The 17,114-nt window shown below is 39.5% G+C and overlaps 1 protein-coding gene across 1 annotated transcript; it reads right to left on the bottom strand.

Annotated features, from left to right (window-relative positions):
* Positions 1-295: 295 nt before the first annotated feature.
* Positions 296-4,970, bottom strand: HTR1B (5-hydroxytryptamine receptor 1B). The gene is made up of 2 exons (XM_072142083.1): positions 2,703-4,970; positions 296-1,842 (listed from the first exon to the last, which is right to left on the bottom strand). Exon 1 carries the CDS (start codon positions 3,923-3,925, stop codon positions 2,765-2,767), a length of 1,161 nt encoding a protein of 386 aa, XP_071998184.1. The 5' UTR covers positions 3,926-4,970; the 3' UTR covers positions 296-1,842; positions 2,703-2,764.
* Between the last annotated feature and the right edge of the window lie 12,144 nt (positions 4,971-17,114).

Genomic DNA, 17,114 nt, shown 5'->3' with positions numbered 1-17,114 from the left:
TTATGGTGAACAGTGTGTCGCTACCATGCCCCTTTTGGTGTGCATTTTTCTGTCTTGTTGGACACAGTGCAGCCGGGACTCAAGACTGGCCCAAACACTTTATAAATACATGTGAAAGCCAATTTTACCCTCTTTTATGAGGAATGTTAGACAGAAAGCTGGTGCAGCTACTTTAATATATCTATACATACATGGAACATGTGCATAATGGGGATCTAAATGGAGTTTTATTTAAAAGAAGGAAAACTAAAATAAGGCACAAGTAATGGTGTACAACTACAAGTCAGACGCTACACACTTAGGCCAAATACACACTTTCTTGGCTGCTTGCTTTTTAATAGGTCTTATGTTTCATAAGCTCCTTTTGGCAACCCCAGTTTATTCCTCCTACTGCTATCCATATATGACCCTTCAGGGTTAGAATGCAGGGATCCCAACAAATTGAAGATGAAGGTCCTCAAGCCTCCGATACCAATAAAACAGAAGTGAACATGTGTGACCTCTGATCTATTTGCTCTTATGGGAATAAATCATTTTTTCACAAACCTCTCTCTGTCAGTCCTACAGTGTATAAAACAGTGGTCCAGTATCCGGACCCAACATAACAGAGTCACTATCAACCATCGATTACCTATCCTGTAGAAAACCCCTTTAAAATTTTATCTAAATTTGATATCATTATTGAACTTATAAGCGCCACTGGGAGGCTGGAAGGGAATAACATTGTAAGAAAAAGAGAAAAATATTTTAGTTTTTATTATACTTAATAATTGAACCTATATTTGCTCAATCAACATTCTTGTACTTTTTAATAAAAAATAAAGGGCTAGACATCTAACAGAATTTTAACATGAAAGTTGTAATCTGAGTTATATTATGGCTTCTTTTCAGCTTTAAACCTTTTCAGCATTCTTGGTAATAAAACATGAAAATAAAATAAACTCATCTGTTTTAGAATTCTAGAATTTATTTTGCACATGTGTGACTTTTCTGGAAATATAAAGCAATTTGAACTTTTTCGGACAATATACATTAAATACATTATAGGTAGGCTTTATTTTTTTAGCAAAATAAATGTACATTCTCTGTGCGTGATGTAGTAGGGGTGTGCGTCAACCATAAATACTGAGCATTATCTTCTTCCATTAGAATACTTTTCAGAATGTCAGCCCATTTGTTGAGCAATCATTTGATGGGCGTTTGTTTCAATGACAAATCTATCAAATAGATGGAACATTTATACGTACAGTAATTACTGACAATACATTGTAGAAATGTATGATCACTGTGCAATTCAGTTTGATAAATGGATATACATCAAGGTAACTTGCACACTCCTGCACACCACATTTACCATAAAAGCAGAGTTGAATGGGCCACCTGCACACAGTGACACATCTTTAAATCATTTCTTTAAAATCATACCAACTTTTCTCTACAGAAATAAATTACAAGCATACACATTGACATAGTAATACTACTGACATTAAACAAACAACTATGCACCCCCCTACAGTGTGCATGGAAGGAATTCAGACTAGTCAAGTCAAAAAAAGGCAATGATATGAACTAAATAATAAGTGAGAAATTAAGAAAACATAAACAATATTTTAGTCTACATTAATTTTCCAATCCAATGCATTGATTTTTGAAGGTGAATTCTTTGCTTTTGTCATGAGTGAATATTTAAGCAGCATCATTGCTAGAGTCATAGCAGTGATATGCAGAGCTGAACAGTAGGATGGCAGTATGTATTGACGTTTGTGCTCAGCAGCATTCATGAGTCTGACAACTCAGGATAGAGAGTTTCAGGCAGTGATTCTTTACAATATCGACTGGGTTCTGCAGACAAAAGGAAAACATTCATAGAATTATTGATAAATTGTCAAAATGGGATATAAAATAATAAGAACTATGACCTATTCAGCCACTTATATACTAGATTTGCCATTGGAATTCACTTTGAAGTATACTTCCACAATTCTAAGCAGAAGGGTTGCAAATCAATATACAAACTATAACCGTCCAATCACGATATGGCATAAGTAAGATGATTAATGCTATGACCAATCACAATCATATTATAACCATAGGTTGTTTAGGATATAATATTGCTTTCTCTAAAGTCAAACAAGCTCTGTATGACCCTGTAAACAACTAGGGCTGCAGTGAACATTTGGACATAATACTTTCGAGAAGGTAATATGTAGTTTTACAAGACTACAAGATGTAGATCCAACGCCAGAAGGTGTCTATAGTTAATGAAAAGTAATCTAAGGAATGCAGAAATATGATGCCTCCTTAATACAGGATGGATGGATATTAATCATTGATTCTTTGCACTAATAGAAATAATCAACTCTACTTGCAACCTTTTTTTTGGTAAATGATTCTGCAGCTTCCTTAATAACCCCAGTGATTAAAGCAGATATATCAATGTCAGTTTGTCTATCGACACTCAATTAGGTGCTTCATCAGCAGATCACTTAACTCAGGGTGAACTTCATTAACTGAAAAAAAAATCTGCTGATCGATCCAATAAAGAGCTAGTACAGACACAAGTACATCTAATAAGGCTGTTATGAGAACATACAAAATCAATGGTTGGATAGGAAGGAACCCCTTTAATCCTCACACCACTTGTACCCTAGCCAACCTTCAATATTTATCTCTATCATCTTCAGCCATTAAAGGGTGCTTACCTGTACTGACAGATCCAGACAAGTGCATTCATGAGATATGGAGAAGAAGGTTGGAGCTACAGTCATGATGGGCAACTAAAACGATGTATCAGTTTGTGAAAAGCTTGTTTGAAGTCCTCATTTGACATTGTATAGATTATTGGATTTATTAAAGAATTGAGATATCCAAGCCAGTTGAAAAAGTCAAAAATGGCAGGATGGAACCAGCACGCTTCTTGGCAAATGGGCATAACCAATGAAATAATGAAAAATGGTAACCAACAAACAATATAAGCTCCAAGAATGATCCCCAAAGTCTTGGTAGCCTTCCTCTCCCTGGCAGCCATGATCTTCTTCTTCTCTAGTAAAGCATCGGATACTTTTACTTTGACCTGATTCAAGTACACTGGAGAACTTGTGTCACTTGACACATCTGCAGCCCTTGAGTTGGTTGAGGACACAGATGAAGATCCTGGGGAATCAGTAATCAGATGAGCCCTTGTCAATCGTTTGCCTGTGCTCTTGGGAGATTGTTTTAGAATTCTAGACCTGGCTTCTATATAGATTCTCCCATAAAGGGCAATGAGTAGTAATGTGGGCAAATAAAATGCCCCAACAGTGGAGTAAACAGTATACAAAACGTGATCTGTATTGACAGCACACTTGGTGAGCTCTTCTACCTTTGATTGGCGCCAAAAAAGTGGGGGCATTGAAATGGATATTGAGAAGACCCACACAAGTGCTATCATTATGACCACCCTTTTTGGAGTCCTTTTCTTTGTGTATTCCACTGCATCAGTAATTGCCCAGTATCTATCCAGTGCTATTACACATAAATGAAGAATAGATGCAGTGCAACAAGTGATATCCGAAGACAACCACATATCACAGATAATCTGCCCCAGAGTCCATTTACCAGTTACAGTATACAAGGTGCTGATGGGCAAGACAAGAATAGACACTAAAAGGTCAGTGAATGCCAATGAGGCAATGAGATAGTTGGCAGGCGTGTGCAATTTTCTGGTCTGATACACTGTTGCAATTACAAATGCATTGGACAATAAAGTGGCAAGAGTAATGATAGCCAAGATGATGGTGAGGATTATGCTCCAGAAGGACAAGCCAGACTCCTGATCATAGTGGTCCAGACCTGCAATGCAACGTGTACCATCATAGGAGTAATTGGTTTGAGAGACATTCACATTGTCAGCAGCTGGTGGGCACTGGGTTTGTGGCTCCATCATGGACAATCTGTCTGCTTAAAGCATCAAGGAAACCTCCAGGGCTTCTATAATAACTACATCAAAGCTACAGGGAGCAGGATGCAAGTGTATCCCCTCATCATGAAATGGCTGAAAATCCTTGATAATGGTAGAAATCTTCATCAGATGTTACAAGAAAGATTTGTGCTTATTATGCTGTGCGTTATAATGGCTCAAAAATCCCAAAGTTTCAGAAAAGAAATGCAAAAAAAAAAAAAAATTAAAAAACAACAAGAATCTTAACAGACCTTGCAAGAAACATTAAAAAGCATGGCTCATAATTTACCCTAATTTCCTATGTCTGACTCCTTCTGCTTTCCCGTCAGGTTCCACTTAGTATCCATAGAACATGTCCAGATCCCCAGAAAGATCTGATCTTTCATTCACTTTTGCGCTATCTAGTTTAGTACTAAAAAGAAATCCTTGCCTTTAGTGTATAACCATTCTGCTAGTATTGCTCGTTTAGACGGAAACGGAATAGTAATAATCACCTTTTTGCGTTGGTACAAGTCATTCTCAGGCACAGGAGACATCCATTGCTACATTCACAAATTAGGCTGCAGCTCCTATTGTCCTGTGTGCATCCCAAAATCACTTGTTAGTCCGATGCCCCCTGCGATTGCTCATTCAAGTTGTACTGGAGAGATCACTGTGTAGCCATGAAAGTTGCTATTGCTGAAGCCCTCCAGTGAGGCAAAACTTGTAAGGAAGCATGAGTGAGGGGCTGCTCTCCTGCAGACTTCCAGGAGTGGCTGCTTCATTGCCTTAGGAGGTTGCAATTGATGTCATCACTGGGGTCCCCCAACTTCCCTCCGCAGCCAGGAGTGATGTGTGGTGCTGAGGCTGCTGCTCATTGCTCCCCAGTCCTGGCTGTGCTCTTATTTCCAGGCAGCAGCAGTACTACTCCTCTTAGTGCTGCAGCTGACATAGAGGCTGATGTGGAGGAGGGGGTGAGGGGGAAATGAACGCAAGCTTTTAACACTGAGCAGAGGGGGGAGCAGCTGACTGGATTCACTCCACATCCTAGCTGGGTGTAAATGTGACACGAGCTATGTATGACATGACTGTCATCTGCCTGGAGTGACACTGAGTTGAAGAGGGCACTAGAATTGCTTTCATACCTGTGATCTTTGCTTGTGCAGGTTTGTTAACTCTCTTGTTCTGTGTTTATCACTACTGAAACTAATGTATCATCTTTATCAATATTATTATTATTAAACTAATAATACTATACTCCAGAAAGGTAAATAATTCAACTGTGGGATATAACATTGGTAATCTGGAATGTACTACACACAGTACAGTATTTCCCCATGGATACATACATGTTCCCTAACATTGGCACCTTTGAAAGCATTTTTGTGGTGCAAAGGGAGTTTACACCATTTTACTTTGTCCTTTACATGCAAAGATGAATTCTGCTTGTGATATACAAGGAATTAGCATTATAGCACACAGGTAAGACAGAATTGTATAATAAGTGCAAATTCATAAGATGTGGATCAGTTTATCAAAATGGAGTTGTTGTTTTTTAGAAAGCTTCAAATAATTTTTAATACAGTCCTTTCTTATGCAGTCCAAGCAGCAAGAATCTTGTTATAGAGTAGAAGGAGCTTAGCAGATCAATAGATAGATTTGTTGGAAAATATTCATTGCAACCTTCTCAAATCTTTCTATGTAGATACAGTAGGTCAGGGAAGTGGGTTTTTTTCAATGGTTGACATGGTTACATTTACATAGGAGGAAAAAAAATTAATGAAAGGGCATCAACAATTGCAAAAATGTGGATGGGAATATAACTGCAGATGGAATAAACTAAGTAATGAAGAGCAGTAGAAAAAATGGATGTGGTTCTTGTAGTGCCAGAATATATATAAATATTTTCTTACATTTATGATACGTGCAAAAATAAATGTCAATCACTGATAGGACCGCCTCATTGACTTCTCTGCCTAGAGAGATCAGATGTGTTCAATATGCAAGTTATACTGATTCCTTTCCCACAGAACTGCTCAGCCTCTACTGCTCTATAACATGCTGCCTGTAGATTGTTTTATTTTCATGTGACAACATTAGCTTCTAAAATAAAGAATGGTGCATATCACAGCAGACTGTGTGCCACAATCTAATATATACAGTAGATCGTGTCTAAAATAAATAATTGAATTATACCTAAGCCTCACTCACTTATCAAATGAATGTGAATTTCTGCAACAAACTTGCTACATGCGTTGATCACATGTCCTAGTCAAAATAGTTTTTTTACGGATCACGCAAAGACTATAGTTTACAAGGATCTATGAAAAACAACTGAAGCAAATCAGCCATGAAAAACAGAAAGTTATTGCCAGTTTTTCACTGCTGATTTTGGCTTTGTTCCCAGGTAACCTAATGGGGTACATTTACAAAAAACATTGCAAACTGGACTGCAGTATGTTCATTTAGCCTTTGTAGTGTGCCAGATTCATTATAACAAAATTCCATTCTTCATGAATCTGGTACTCCTTGCTTCGACAAAGTGCACCAACTTTTTAACATGGGGTGCGACACACTTCTGTTGGACTCTGCATGATAAATGTGGCGTACGGTCTGATGCACCAGAACGCCCCCTTGCAGAGATAAAAGAAATTAAGGAAATGATTCTTCACATTAAGAATAATGCATGTGCGACACAAAAGGGTCATGTGTGCCACATACGTGGTGCGGACACTTCTAAATACATGAGCATGCGTTTTGCACATAAAAGAACTCCTGACAGAAGACTGGCACAAGGTTCTTAACCCCTACGGGACACAGCATCTTTTGGCCTAAAGGACGCAGCCCCATTTTTCAAATCTGGCCTGTGTCACTATAAGTGGTTATAGCGTGGGAACGCTGTGAGATATCCAGGGGATTTTGAGATTGTTTTCTCGTGACACATTGTACTTCAAATTAGTTTAAAAATTTGGATGAAATCTTTTGCGTTTAGTTATGAAAAAAAACAAAATTTGGCAAAAATTTTAAAAAATTCTTTATTTTCAACGTTCTAAATTCTCTACTTTTGATTCAGAAAGTCATAGCACCCAAATAAATTCATAACTTACATTTCCCAAATGTCTGCTTTATGTTGGCATGGTTTTTTAAGATTCCACATATTTTACTAGAATGTTATGAGGCTCAGAATTTGGGTGCCATTTTTCACATTTTTTGTAAAATCGCCAAAACCTGTATTTAGATGGACCTGCTCAACTTCTAATTGACACTGAGAGGCCTAAATAATAGCGAGACTCGTAAATTACCCCATTGTGGAAACTACACCCCTCAACATATGAAAAACCACTTTTAAGAAGTTTGTTAACCCTTTACGTGTTTTATAGGGGTTAAAACAAAATGGAGGTGGAGTCTGCAAATTGTAATATTTTTTCACAATACACTCATTTTGGGTGGAAAATTTTACATTTCTAATGGATAAAATGAAAAAAGGCTCCACAAAGTTTGATACGCAATTTCTCCCGAGTACACCGATACCCTATATGTGGTGGTAACCTGCTGTATGGGCGCACGGCCGGGCATAGAAGGGAAGGAGGCGCCATCCAGATCCGATTTGCTATGTCACATTGTACAGGCTATAATTTTTTTCTTTTTTTTATTGTGCACCTATAGGGGCTTATTTCTTTTGCCACATGAGATGCACTTTTCTAATACATAATTTTGGGGCATCTATAGCTAATTGGTGAGATTTAATTAACTCTTTGTTGGTGGAGGAAATGAAAATCATCAATTTTTAGGAAAATTTTTATGTGTTTTTTTTTTTTTGGCCGTTAACCATACCATGAAAATAGTATATTATTTTTATTCTTTGGGTCGCCACGTTTATGAAAATACTTCATTTATATATATTTTTTTATTTTTTCCCATTTTTACTGTATAAAAAGTAATTTGGCAAAATTGTTGTTAATTTTAGCATCACCGTCTTTCATATGCATAACTTTTTTATTTTTCACCTCAAAAATCTGTTTAAGGGCTTATTTTTTGCAAGAATGATAGCTCTTTTTAGTGGTCTTATTTTAGATTGCGTAACTTTTTAAAATCACTTTTTTAGAGCATTTTTAAAGGGCATTAATAAAAAATCATCTTTAGCAGAGAGAGTTTTTTTAGGTTGTTTTTTACGGGGTTCACTTTGCGGATCTAATAACGATTCTGTTTTATTATACAGATTGTTACGGACGCAGGGATACCAAATATGTGGGGGTTTTGTGTATTTTATTCAATTGTACTGAATAAAAACTAATTTGGAGAAAATCTTATTCATTTTAGCATCACCATCTTTTTATATGCATAACTTTTTTATTTTTTGGCAGATAAATCTTGTTAGGGGCTTATTTTTTGCGAGAACAGTTGTTCTTTTTAGTGGGCTTATTTTGGAGTGCATAAATCACTTTTTAGAGCATTTTTTATAGGGTATTAATTAAAAATTATCTTTTTTCGGAATGTTTTTTGCGTTTTTTTCCTCCGGCGTTTACCGTGCGGGTCCAGTAACGATTCTGTTTTATTATGCAGATTGTTACGGACGCGGCAATACCAAATATGCGGGTTTTTTTTGTGTTTTTATGTTTTTTATACTTTATTAAGTTTTTTTATGGGAAAGTGACATTTTAGGGGCTTATATTTTTATGTATTAATTTTTTATTTATTATAATGTGTAGTGTTAACTGTTTTTGCATATTTTTACTTATACATACTTGAACTTAAACCAGTGATGCTCTGATCACTGGTTTAAGTTCAATACACTGCTCTACAATACTATTTTATTGTAGAGCAGTGTAAACTGTCTGAGCAAGCTTGCGCATGCTCAGACAGTTTACAGCCAGACCCGGAAGGGGTCTGGCTGCCATGGAGACCGGGCAGCTCCGGGGCACATGCCAGTCCTCGGAGCTGCCCGGAAGAGGATCGGATCCCCCGGTAAGCGGCACGGGGGATCCGATCCACAGCGCTAACACCGTTACACGCCGCGGTCATGTTTGACCGCGGCGTGTAAGGGGTTAACACCCGCGATCGGAGCCGGCTCCGATCGCGGGTGTTAGCGCAGGCTGTCAGCTGTACTAGACAGCTGACAGCCGCTGCTTCTGGTACCGGCTCCGTTCGTGAGCCGGTGCCAGAAGCAGGACGTTATAGAACGTCCCCGTGCGCTAAGCATCTAGCCCCGGGGACGTACTATAACGTCCAGGTGCGCCTAGGGGTTAATAAATGTTCCCCAATGTGTCTTAAATTACACTGTTCAAGTACATAATATTTTTAAAGTGCACCACAATTTTGGGTAAACTATACTTTTAAAACGCTTATTTACAGTGACATATTTATACTACCATCAACAGGTTTTTTTGTTTTGTCCTTTTTTCCAGATATTGTCACTAGGCAAAAGTCATCCATAAGGACAAAAAAGTTGCTGTTCATTATATTTTGGGTTGATACTGCGCATCCTTAGGGAGGGCATAGGGTGCCTGAATTGTGTCTTGGATTTCTAATGTCAGTACAACACCAACAAGTTGCATTTCCAGTGTATTTTAATAGAGGAATAAGGCAGCATCCTATCCTTTGCTCTAGCTGCAAAAAAGTCTTCCTTCACCTTCTAATCGGCCAGACAGTATGTTAAAAACTGGCAAACAGACATCAGCGGGTTCAAACTACCAAATTCAGGTCCAAATATCAAGCAATATCTTAAAGGTGCTGTCTCAGTATAACTTGCAGTTCCAGCCAGGGCCGATTCTAGCTTTTTTGCAGCCTGAGCAAAAACTGAAATGCTTCTCCCCCCCCCCCCCCAAAAAAAAAGAAAATACTTGCCCTGATCTCCTTCTGTATAAGCCCACTGAATTTACATATGCAACTTAACAATGTGCTCCTATGGGTGAGGTCACACGTACCGCTAACACTGTGTTTACAAGCGCAGCGCTAGAGTCTGGGGGCGGACCTTGACCCGATCGCGTAAAGGTTTCTATGGAAACGCATGTGATCGGTAACCAGAACCCCATGTCTTGCATTAAAACAATGCAAGTGCAACACCTGCCAATGTGCAGGCAGAGGAGTGTTGCGAATAAGCCCCTTTCCTGTGTCTCTCCCCAGCAGGGTTTATACAGTCATATTAGAGGTAATCAGCAGTGGTAGACCCTGCCTGTACAGCAAGGGTTAACAGGGTATGTGTTGATTTACTGTCACCCAATTGTATTCCAGTCTGTAAACTGGAGTGTGATTGGAGAGTGAGTCACCACCTGACCAGGGTTCAACAAAACCCCTGGACAGGAAGGGGCAAGTCCTCTTAGTCCCCAGCTCCTGAGACAGGAGGGCACCTCTTAGAATCCAGCTCCTGATAGAGGAGCATCTCTTTAGCCCCAGGCCCTTCCACAGAGCAGAGAGTCTGTCTTATGTCTCAGCTCTTAGGCCTAAGCTCTCCTAGAGAGCACACCTTCTAAAATACACTGAGTGACCAGAGACAGAGTGTCAGTGCACCACTAGAACAGACACACAGAACACACAGGACAAAGCTGCAGCTTCCAGTATTGGATACAGCTACCTCCCAGCCTACACCTACTACCAGACTGGTGAATCTACTCTTGCGGATCACTCTCCATGACCACTCCAGTAATCTGGAATTCCTCCAACAACCCGTCATCTGTAACCAGATTGTTTGGCTTGTTGCCTGCAGTTGTTCCAATTAAGAACCATGAGTTGCTTTTGCACAATGTTGCCCCAGTCTGATCCCTGAATAAGACTGTCCCCACCAAAGGCTCCCCCATCCATTAACCAGGGACTCACACTACGGACATTAAAGGGGTTGCCCCAGGGAGATTCAAGTACATGAGCCTTTCCCTCTACAATTTCTTGCACGCACCACCTGCTGGAGACCTTCCTTGCTGTAGGACAACCCTCCGGTCCCCATACCAAGTACCATGACCACAGCGTGCCTTGGCCGCAACTGCCAGCCACTCCGGTATTCTGGACTCCGGCTGCCTCCCGGCCCCAAGAAAAGGCTAGGCCCCAGTGGTGAATGTTGCACAAGACATCGGGCTCTGATTGCTTGCAGCTGCAAAATGAAGTCATTATTTCAGTGCTTCTACCCCAGAAACTGGCAGTGATAATTGTCCCCCATAAATTAAATAGTATTTACACTAAGAGCACATAAATACGCAACACATTCTGTACATCTGTAAATCTATATACATACAACTTACTACATTAACATTCCACATTAATACACATTTCTAATCTATACATACATCAGCCATTTATATGAAATACACCACTACTCCTATAATGAATCATGACTACAGTGGATCTTGCTGGTATGTCAGCAAGTAGTAGATAGAGGGGACAAAAGAGTAACTGAGGGGGTCAAATGCTGACCAAAATACTGACAAAATGCTGACATAAACAACGCATCATCCCCAGTAACACAGCTACATACAGCTGCCTCATCCCCAGTAACACAGCTACATACAGCCGCCTTACCCCTAGTAACACAGCTACATTCAGCCGCCTCATCCCCAGTAACACATCTACATGCAGCCGCCTCACCCCCAGTAACACAGCTACATACAGCAGCCTCATCCCCAGAAACAAAGCTACCTGCAGCTGTCTCACCACCAGTAACACAGCTACATACAGCCGCCTCACCACCAGTAACACAGCTACATACAGCCGCCTCACCCCCAGTAACACAGCTACATACAGCCGCCTCATCCCCAGTCACACATCTTTACATCCTTCACCCGTACCAGATACCAGTCCCATGTAACATACACCTCAGCCCGCACAGCCATGTATTCCCATGCAGTGGTGTAACTAGGAGAGATTGGGCCCCATAGCAGAATTCTGCATGGGGTCCCCCTTCCCCTTAAAAAAATATAAGCATATGTCGGTTGCATTCACATAAACGTGTGGTAGCCATACATTAGATCGGGCATTTTCGGACACGTCAATACCTGATGTGTTTATGATTTTTACTGTTTATTTATATTTATGTCAGTTCTAGGGAAAGGGGGGTGATTTGAAATTTTAGGTTTTTTTATTATAATTTTTTTTTTTACTTTTTTAAATTTTTATTTATACTATTTTTCAGACTCCATAGGGTACTTTAACCCTAGGTTGTCTGATCGATCCTACCATATACTGCCATACTACAGTATGGCAGTATATGGGGATTTTCCTCCTCATTCATTACAATGTGCTATCAGCACATTGTAATGAAGGGGTTAAAACGAAATAGCCTCGGGTCTTCGGAAGACCCGAGGCTACCATGGAGACGGATCGCCGTCCACGATGACGTCACGGGGAGCGGCGATCCCAGGTAAGATGGCGGCGCCCATGCGTCGCTATCTTTTTGAGGCTGCCGGCAGCTTTGCTGGCAGCCCACGCTGTGAAAACACCCGCGATCGGTGCTAGCACCGATCGCGGGTGTTACCGGTAAGCCTTTGCTGCAATATGCAGCAAAAACTTACCGGCTATGGAGAGGGAATACATGGCGGGCGTTCGGGCTTACCGGCGTATAAGACGACCCCAGAGAAGACAGAAGATTTTTCTGTCTTCAAAAGTCGTCTTATACACCGGAATATACGGTATATATATATATATATATATATATATATATATATATTATATTGTTGTGCACATATATTAGACCGGATCTTTTTCATGGTGTCAAAGAAACTTAAAGGGGTTGTTAGGGAATATAAATTATTTTACAGCCTGGGGAGGCTTCAAATATAAAAATGAACTTATACTTACCTCTCTCTTCACTCCCATCCTCTCTGGCATCACCTCTCACAGGTGTTTGTAGTCAGAGGCTGTCTGGGACAAGCATCTACAGACCCGATCTTGCTACTGCACAAGTTTCAGTGAAGAAGCAAGAACACAGCTGTAGACACGCATCAACGCTGGCCTCTGTACACAAACAGAAGCTGGCATAGGTGGATGGGCCATGGAAAATTGGGAGCATGGAGAGAGGTAAATATTAGATCTTTTAACACCATCATTAACAATGATAAGGGTTGGAGCTTTTGATAGATAGTCATGACAACCAATGGCTCCCACCCTAAGACATTAAGAGTATCAGTGATCTGTTCAAAGATGGCAGTCCGCGTATGTTTCAACATTGCAATTGGTTAACAGACATGATTGGTGCTGCCACAATTTGTGACTATAATGGCAGGTGCCTTCCGTACAATAAAGCCAGTTCTTTTCATTTATGGTGAGGGGTTTGTTTCTGAAAAGGGTTTTGCTAGGATAGATAATCACTTTCAGACATTTGTGTCAATTAAAATAGTAGGTAGCTTTAATTTTTATAAAAAGATTTTTCTCAATTGCTTGGAAATTTGTTTTCCATTGGTCTAATTAAAGAAATAAAGGCTTAGTCTTCTATCTGCCACGATCCCACTTGGAAACTCCTGAATATGCAGCTGCTCATTCAGAAATACATGCTTATGTCCACTGAAGCAGAATAAGTCAGTGGACAGGTCTAATTGACATGCCTAGCTTTTGTGATTTTATTGTCTTCATAATTGCACAGATCACAGCACAGCCAGAACTATAAGGAAGGTAATGTAATTCTGACTTTTTATTTAAGAATCTAAGAATATACAGTCTAAGCAGATTGACAAATTTTCTCTATTTATTACTATTACATACTCCAGTTAAAATACATACCATCCTACTTTATGATGTACTATAACATTACATGGCCATATTTCAAGCGGTGAAAAGAATTTCAAGCTGTGATTGTGGTGTTAACGTAAATTCCACCATATGGGAATGGTGCAGTAGCTTGAGATTTGTTATTATCTGAATAGCTATCCACACGCTCTTTTTATCATAATAGGTGACTTTAACCAGGTAAAGTCCATTCTCCTGAAGTTTTAGCAATAAGTAACTGCGCCACCAAGAGGTGAAACAGCGTTGGATCTTTTGTTTGACAATGTTAAGAATGCTTATACGCATTTTACCTTAGGTCGTTAGGATCACAATTTAATTATCATCCAACCATTGTATTGCTCAGTGAAGGTAAGGTGTCCAGCCAGAGCCAGATTATAAGGGGGATGCCCAGGGCACTTGCCCTGGGGCCCCCACCACTATTCCCTTAAAGGGGCCCCCGGAAAATTAGGGTTATTCAGGCAGTAGCATAACTGCCCGAATTGCCCACTGTATACCTAAAAGACCTCACTTCATACCCCCGTAGACAATAAGTTCCCTCCTCTGCCATAGATCACCGGAGGTGTACCAATATGGCGGCACCATTATATAGTTATAATAGGAGACAGTATAATAATAATAATAACAATTACTATAATTCCTTTATTTATTTACGGCACACAGACTGTATAAAGTTATTATGGGGGTTAGGGTGTATATAGTTATTATGGGGGTGTATAGTTATTATGGGGGGTGTATATAGTTATTATTGTGGGACTTTATATAGTTAGATATTATAGGGGTCTGTAAAAAGTTATATAGGGGGGCTGTATATAGTTAATAAAGCTGCTGTATATAGTTATAGGAGGCTGTATATAGTTATTGCTGGGGTATGTATAAAGTTATTAAGGGGGTGCTTCATATAGTTCTTATAGGGGCTGTATATAGTTATAGGGGACTGTATTTAGTTATTATAGTGGGCTGTATATAGTTATTATATGGGGACTGTATATAGTTATTATAGGGGGATTGTATGTAGTTATATGGGGGATGTATATAGTTATTATGGGGCTGCTTTATATAGTTCTTATAGGGGCTGTATATAGTTATAGGAGACTGTATTTAGTTATTATAAGGGGCTGTGTATAGTTATTATATGGGGACTGTATATATTTATTATAAGGGGAATTTATATAGTTATTATAGGAAGGCTGTATATACTTATTATAGAAGTCTGTATATAGTTATCATAGGGAGGCTGTATATGTTTATTATAGGGGGCTGGATATAGTTATTATAGGGGACCTGTGTATATTATAGGGGGATTGTATATATTTTAGGGGGGCTGGAAGTAATTAATATAAGTAGGCTGGAAATAGGTATTATAGCAGAGCTGGATGTAGGTATTAGGGGGTCTGGGTATTTTTATTATGGGCTGCATGGATATATTTATTACTAGCAACAGTTGTGGGGAGGGCATATTATTGAGCGACTGTGCATTGCAAATAGATTGTTGTGTGGTTTTTATTACATATTATCAAAATTTGGGGTAAAAAAATTTCTGTCAAGCCTTTCGTCATAAAGACAAAGTTAATTTTAAGATTGTCTCCAAAGAGGCAAAAAAAGAGTTAAATTGTAGAGTAATTTATCAGAGAGTGAGCCTAGAGAAGTATGGAAAGGCTTAAAAAATAACAGGGTTACCATCTAAGTCAGGACAACCAGACAGTGGCAGGAAGTTGGCAGAAGAATTGGGGTAACCCAGTACCTGATATTACGGTGAAGGATCGTATCAGCCATATTACTAATAAACTCAGAAAGGTGTCCGGTCCAGACAACATCAGTGTAAGGCTATATTCACACTGCCGTTGCCCGCCCGTACCATACCGTAGCGGGCAACGGCAGTGTACGGGGAGAGGAGGAGGAGGTGAGCACAGCTCACCCCCGCCCCTCTCCATAGCAACCTATGGTGCACGGCGCCGTATTACGGGAAAAGATAGGACAGGTCCTATCTTTTTCCCGGGTACGGAACGGTGCGGTGCCGCACGTGTGCGGCACCGTACAGCTCCCGTAGGGTGCTGTGCGCCCATTGCTGCCTATGGGGGACGTATATCGGCCGTATATACGTCGGCCGTATATACGTCCCCCATACGTTAGTGTGAATGTAGCCTAAGACTCCTTTGATCTTGTGAAAACAAATTGAGGCCGGTGTTTACTGAGATTTTTAACATCATCCTATGCACTATACAAACACCAAAACTATGGAAATCTACCACTATAGTCCTACTTAGTAAGGCTAGGTGGCCTATAAATTTAAATGATTCAAAGAGTTTGAAAGCCTTGTATTAAAGAGACTCAGTGTACTTTTGTCTCTGTATCTAGACCCGCTCCAATTTGCTTATCGGCCCTGTTTAGTGACTGATGATGGACTGGTATATTTACCTGAAAGGGTATACACCCACTTGGATTAATTGGGCAATGCTGTACAATTAACATTCTTCAATTTCAGTGGTGCTTTTAATTGTATCATTATGGAGTTACTAGCAGATAAACTGAGGTTTATCAGTGGATCAGAGAACAATTGATTGGCTCCTAAACTAAAATTGGTGATCATTTGTTTAGTGAAGTCCAGTATTGGAGTCCAGCAGGTGTCTATACTTTTCTACCTTTTTTGTTTACTGTGTACATGGCAGATTTTAGAAGCGTTTTTTTTCCAAAAATGCTCAGATTTTACTATACTGCATAGGTTTTATATAAGATGTAGTGGATATGGAGTATAGGAATATTATAGTTTAAAGTTGAACCTCTCAAAAACAAAAGTGTTGATAATTGACTGCACTGCGAATAAAAGTATAATGGGGTAGAAATTGAACGTGTGTGTTGATGAAAAGCTGAATTGGCAATCACACTTAGATCAGGTGTATAGGAAGGCAATGGGGAAGTTGTTGTATGATCATTTGATCTTTGCGATCATTTCATGTCAATACAAGGCTCCAGATTACTTTTTATTGGTCTGTAGTAATTAGTTCTTTATCCTACGGTGTCTGTGCCTGGGGTCCTTGTTTGACTACTCGAGACTCAAGTAAGAGCAGGAAAATCATGAGGAAGGCGAAAAATATAATTGGCTTGAAAATTGAGGGGTTGGAGAGTGTGCTTTATAGCTGTGTACTGAAGAAAATGAATCGCGTGCTGACGAACCAATCCCACCCACTACATTATCGACTCACAAAGAAGTAGTTTTAGTTATAGATTTATTGAAATTAAATGTAGGACTGATAGATATAAAAAAAAAAAAACCTGTTTATACCGAACTGACATTTTGTGGGAATTGTTGTTATGTTAACTTGGGATGCTAGGATGTGTGTTATCCTGTATTTTAGCGGGTGGTATGAAAGTGGCTCCAGCCATGTGTCTTTTAAATTCAAATGTTCATGGTTTTTATTTTTTTTCATGGATTTATTTGTATTTTACCGGATGTGACACACTCTTTTCCAACTTTTGTGGAAACTAAGGCTTT

This window comes from Engystomops pustulosus, chromosome 3 (genome assembly GCF_040894005.1).
Source record: "Engystomops pustulosus chromosome 3, aEngPut4.maternal, whole genome shotgun sequence".
Taxonomy (NCBI): domain Eukaryota; kingdom Metazoa; phylum Chordata; class Amphibia; order Anura; family Leptodactylidae; genus Engystomops; species Engystomops pustulosus.
The sequence above is the reverse complement of the archived record's forward strand: the minus strand, read 5'-3'. Positions and strand labels throughout refer to the sequence as shown.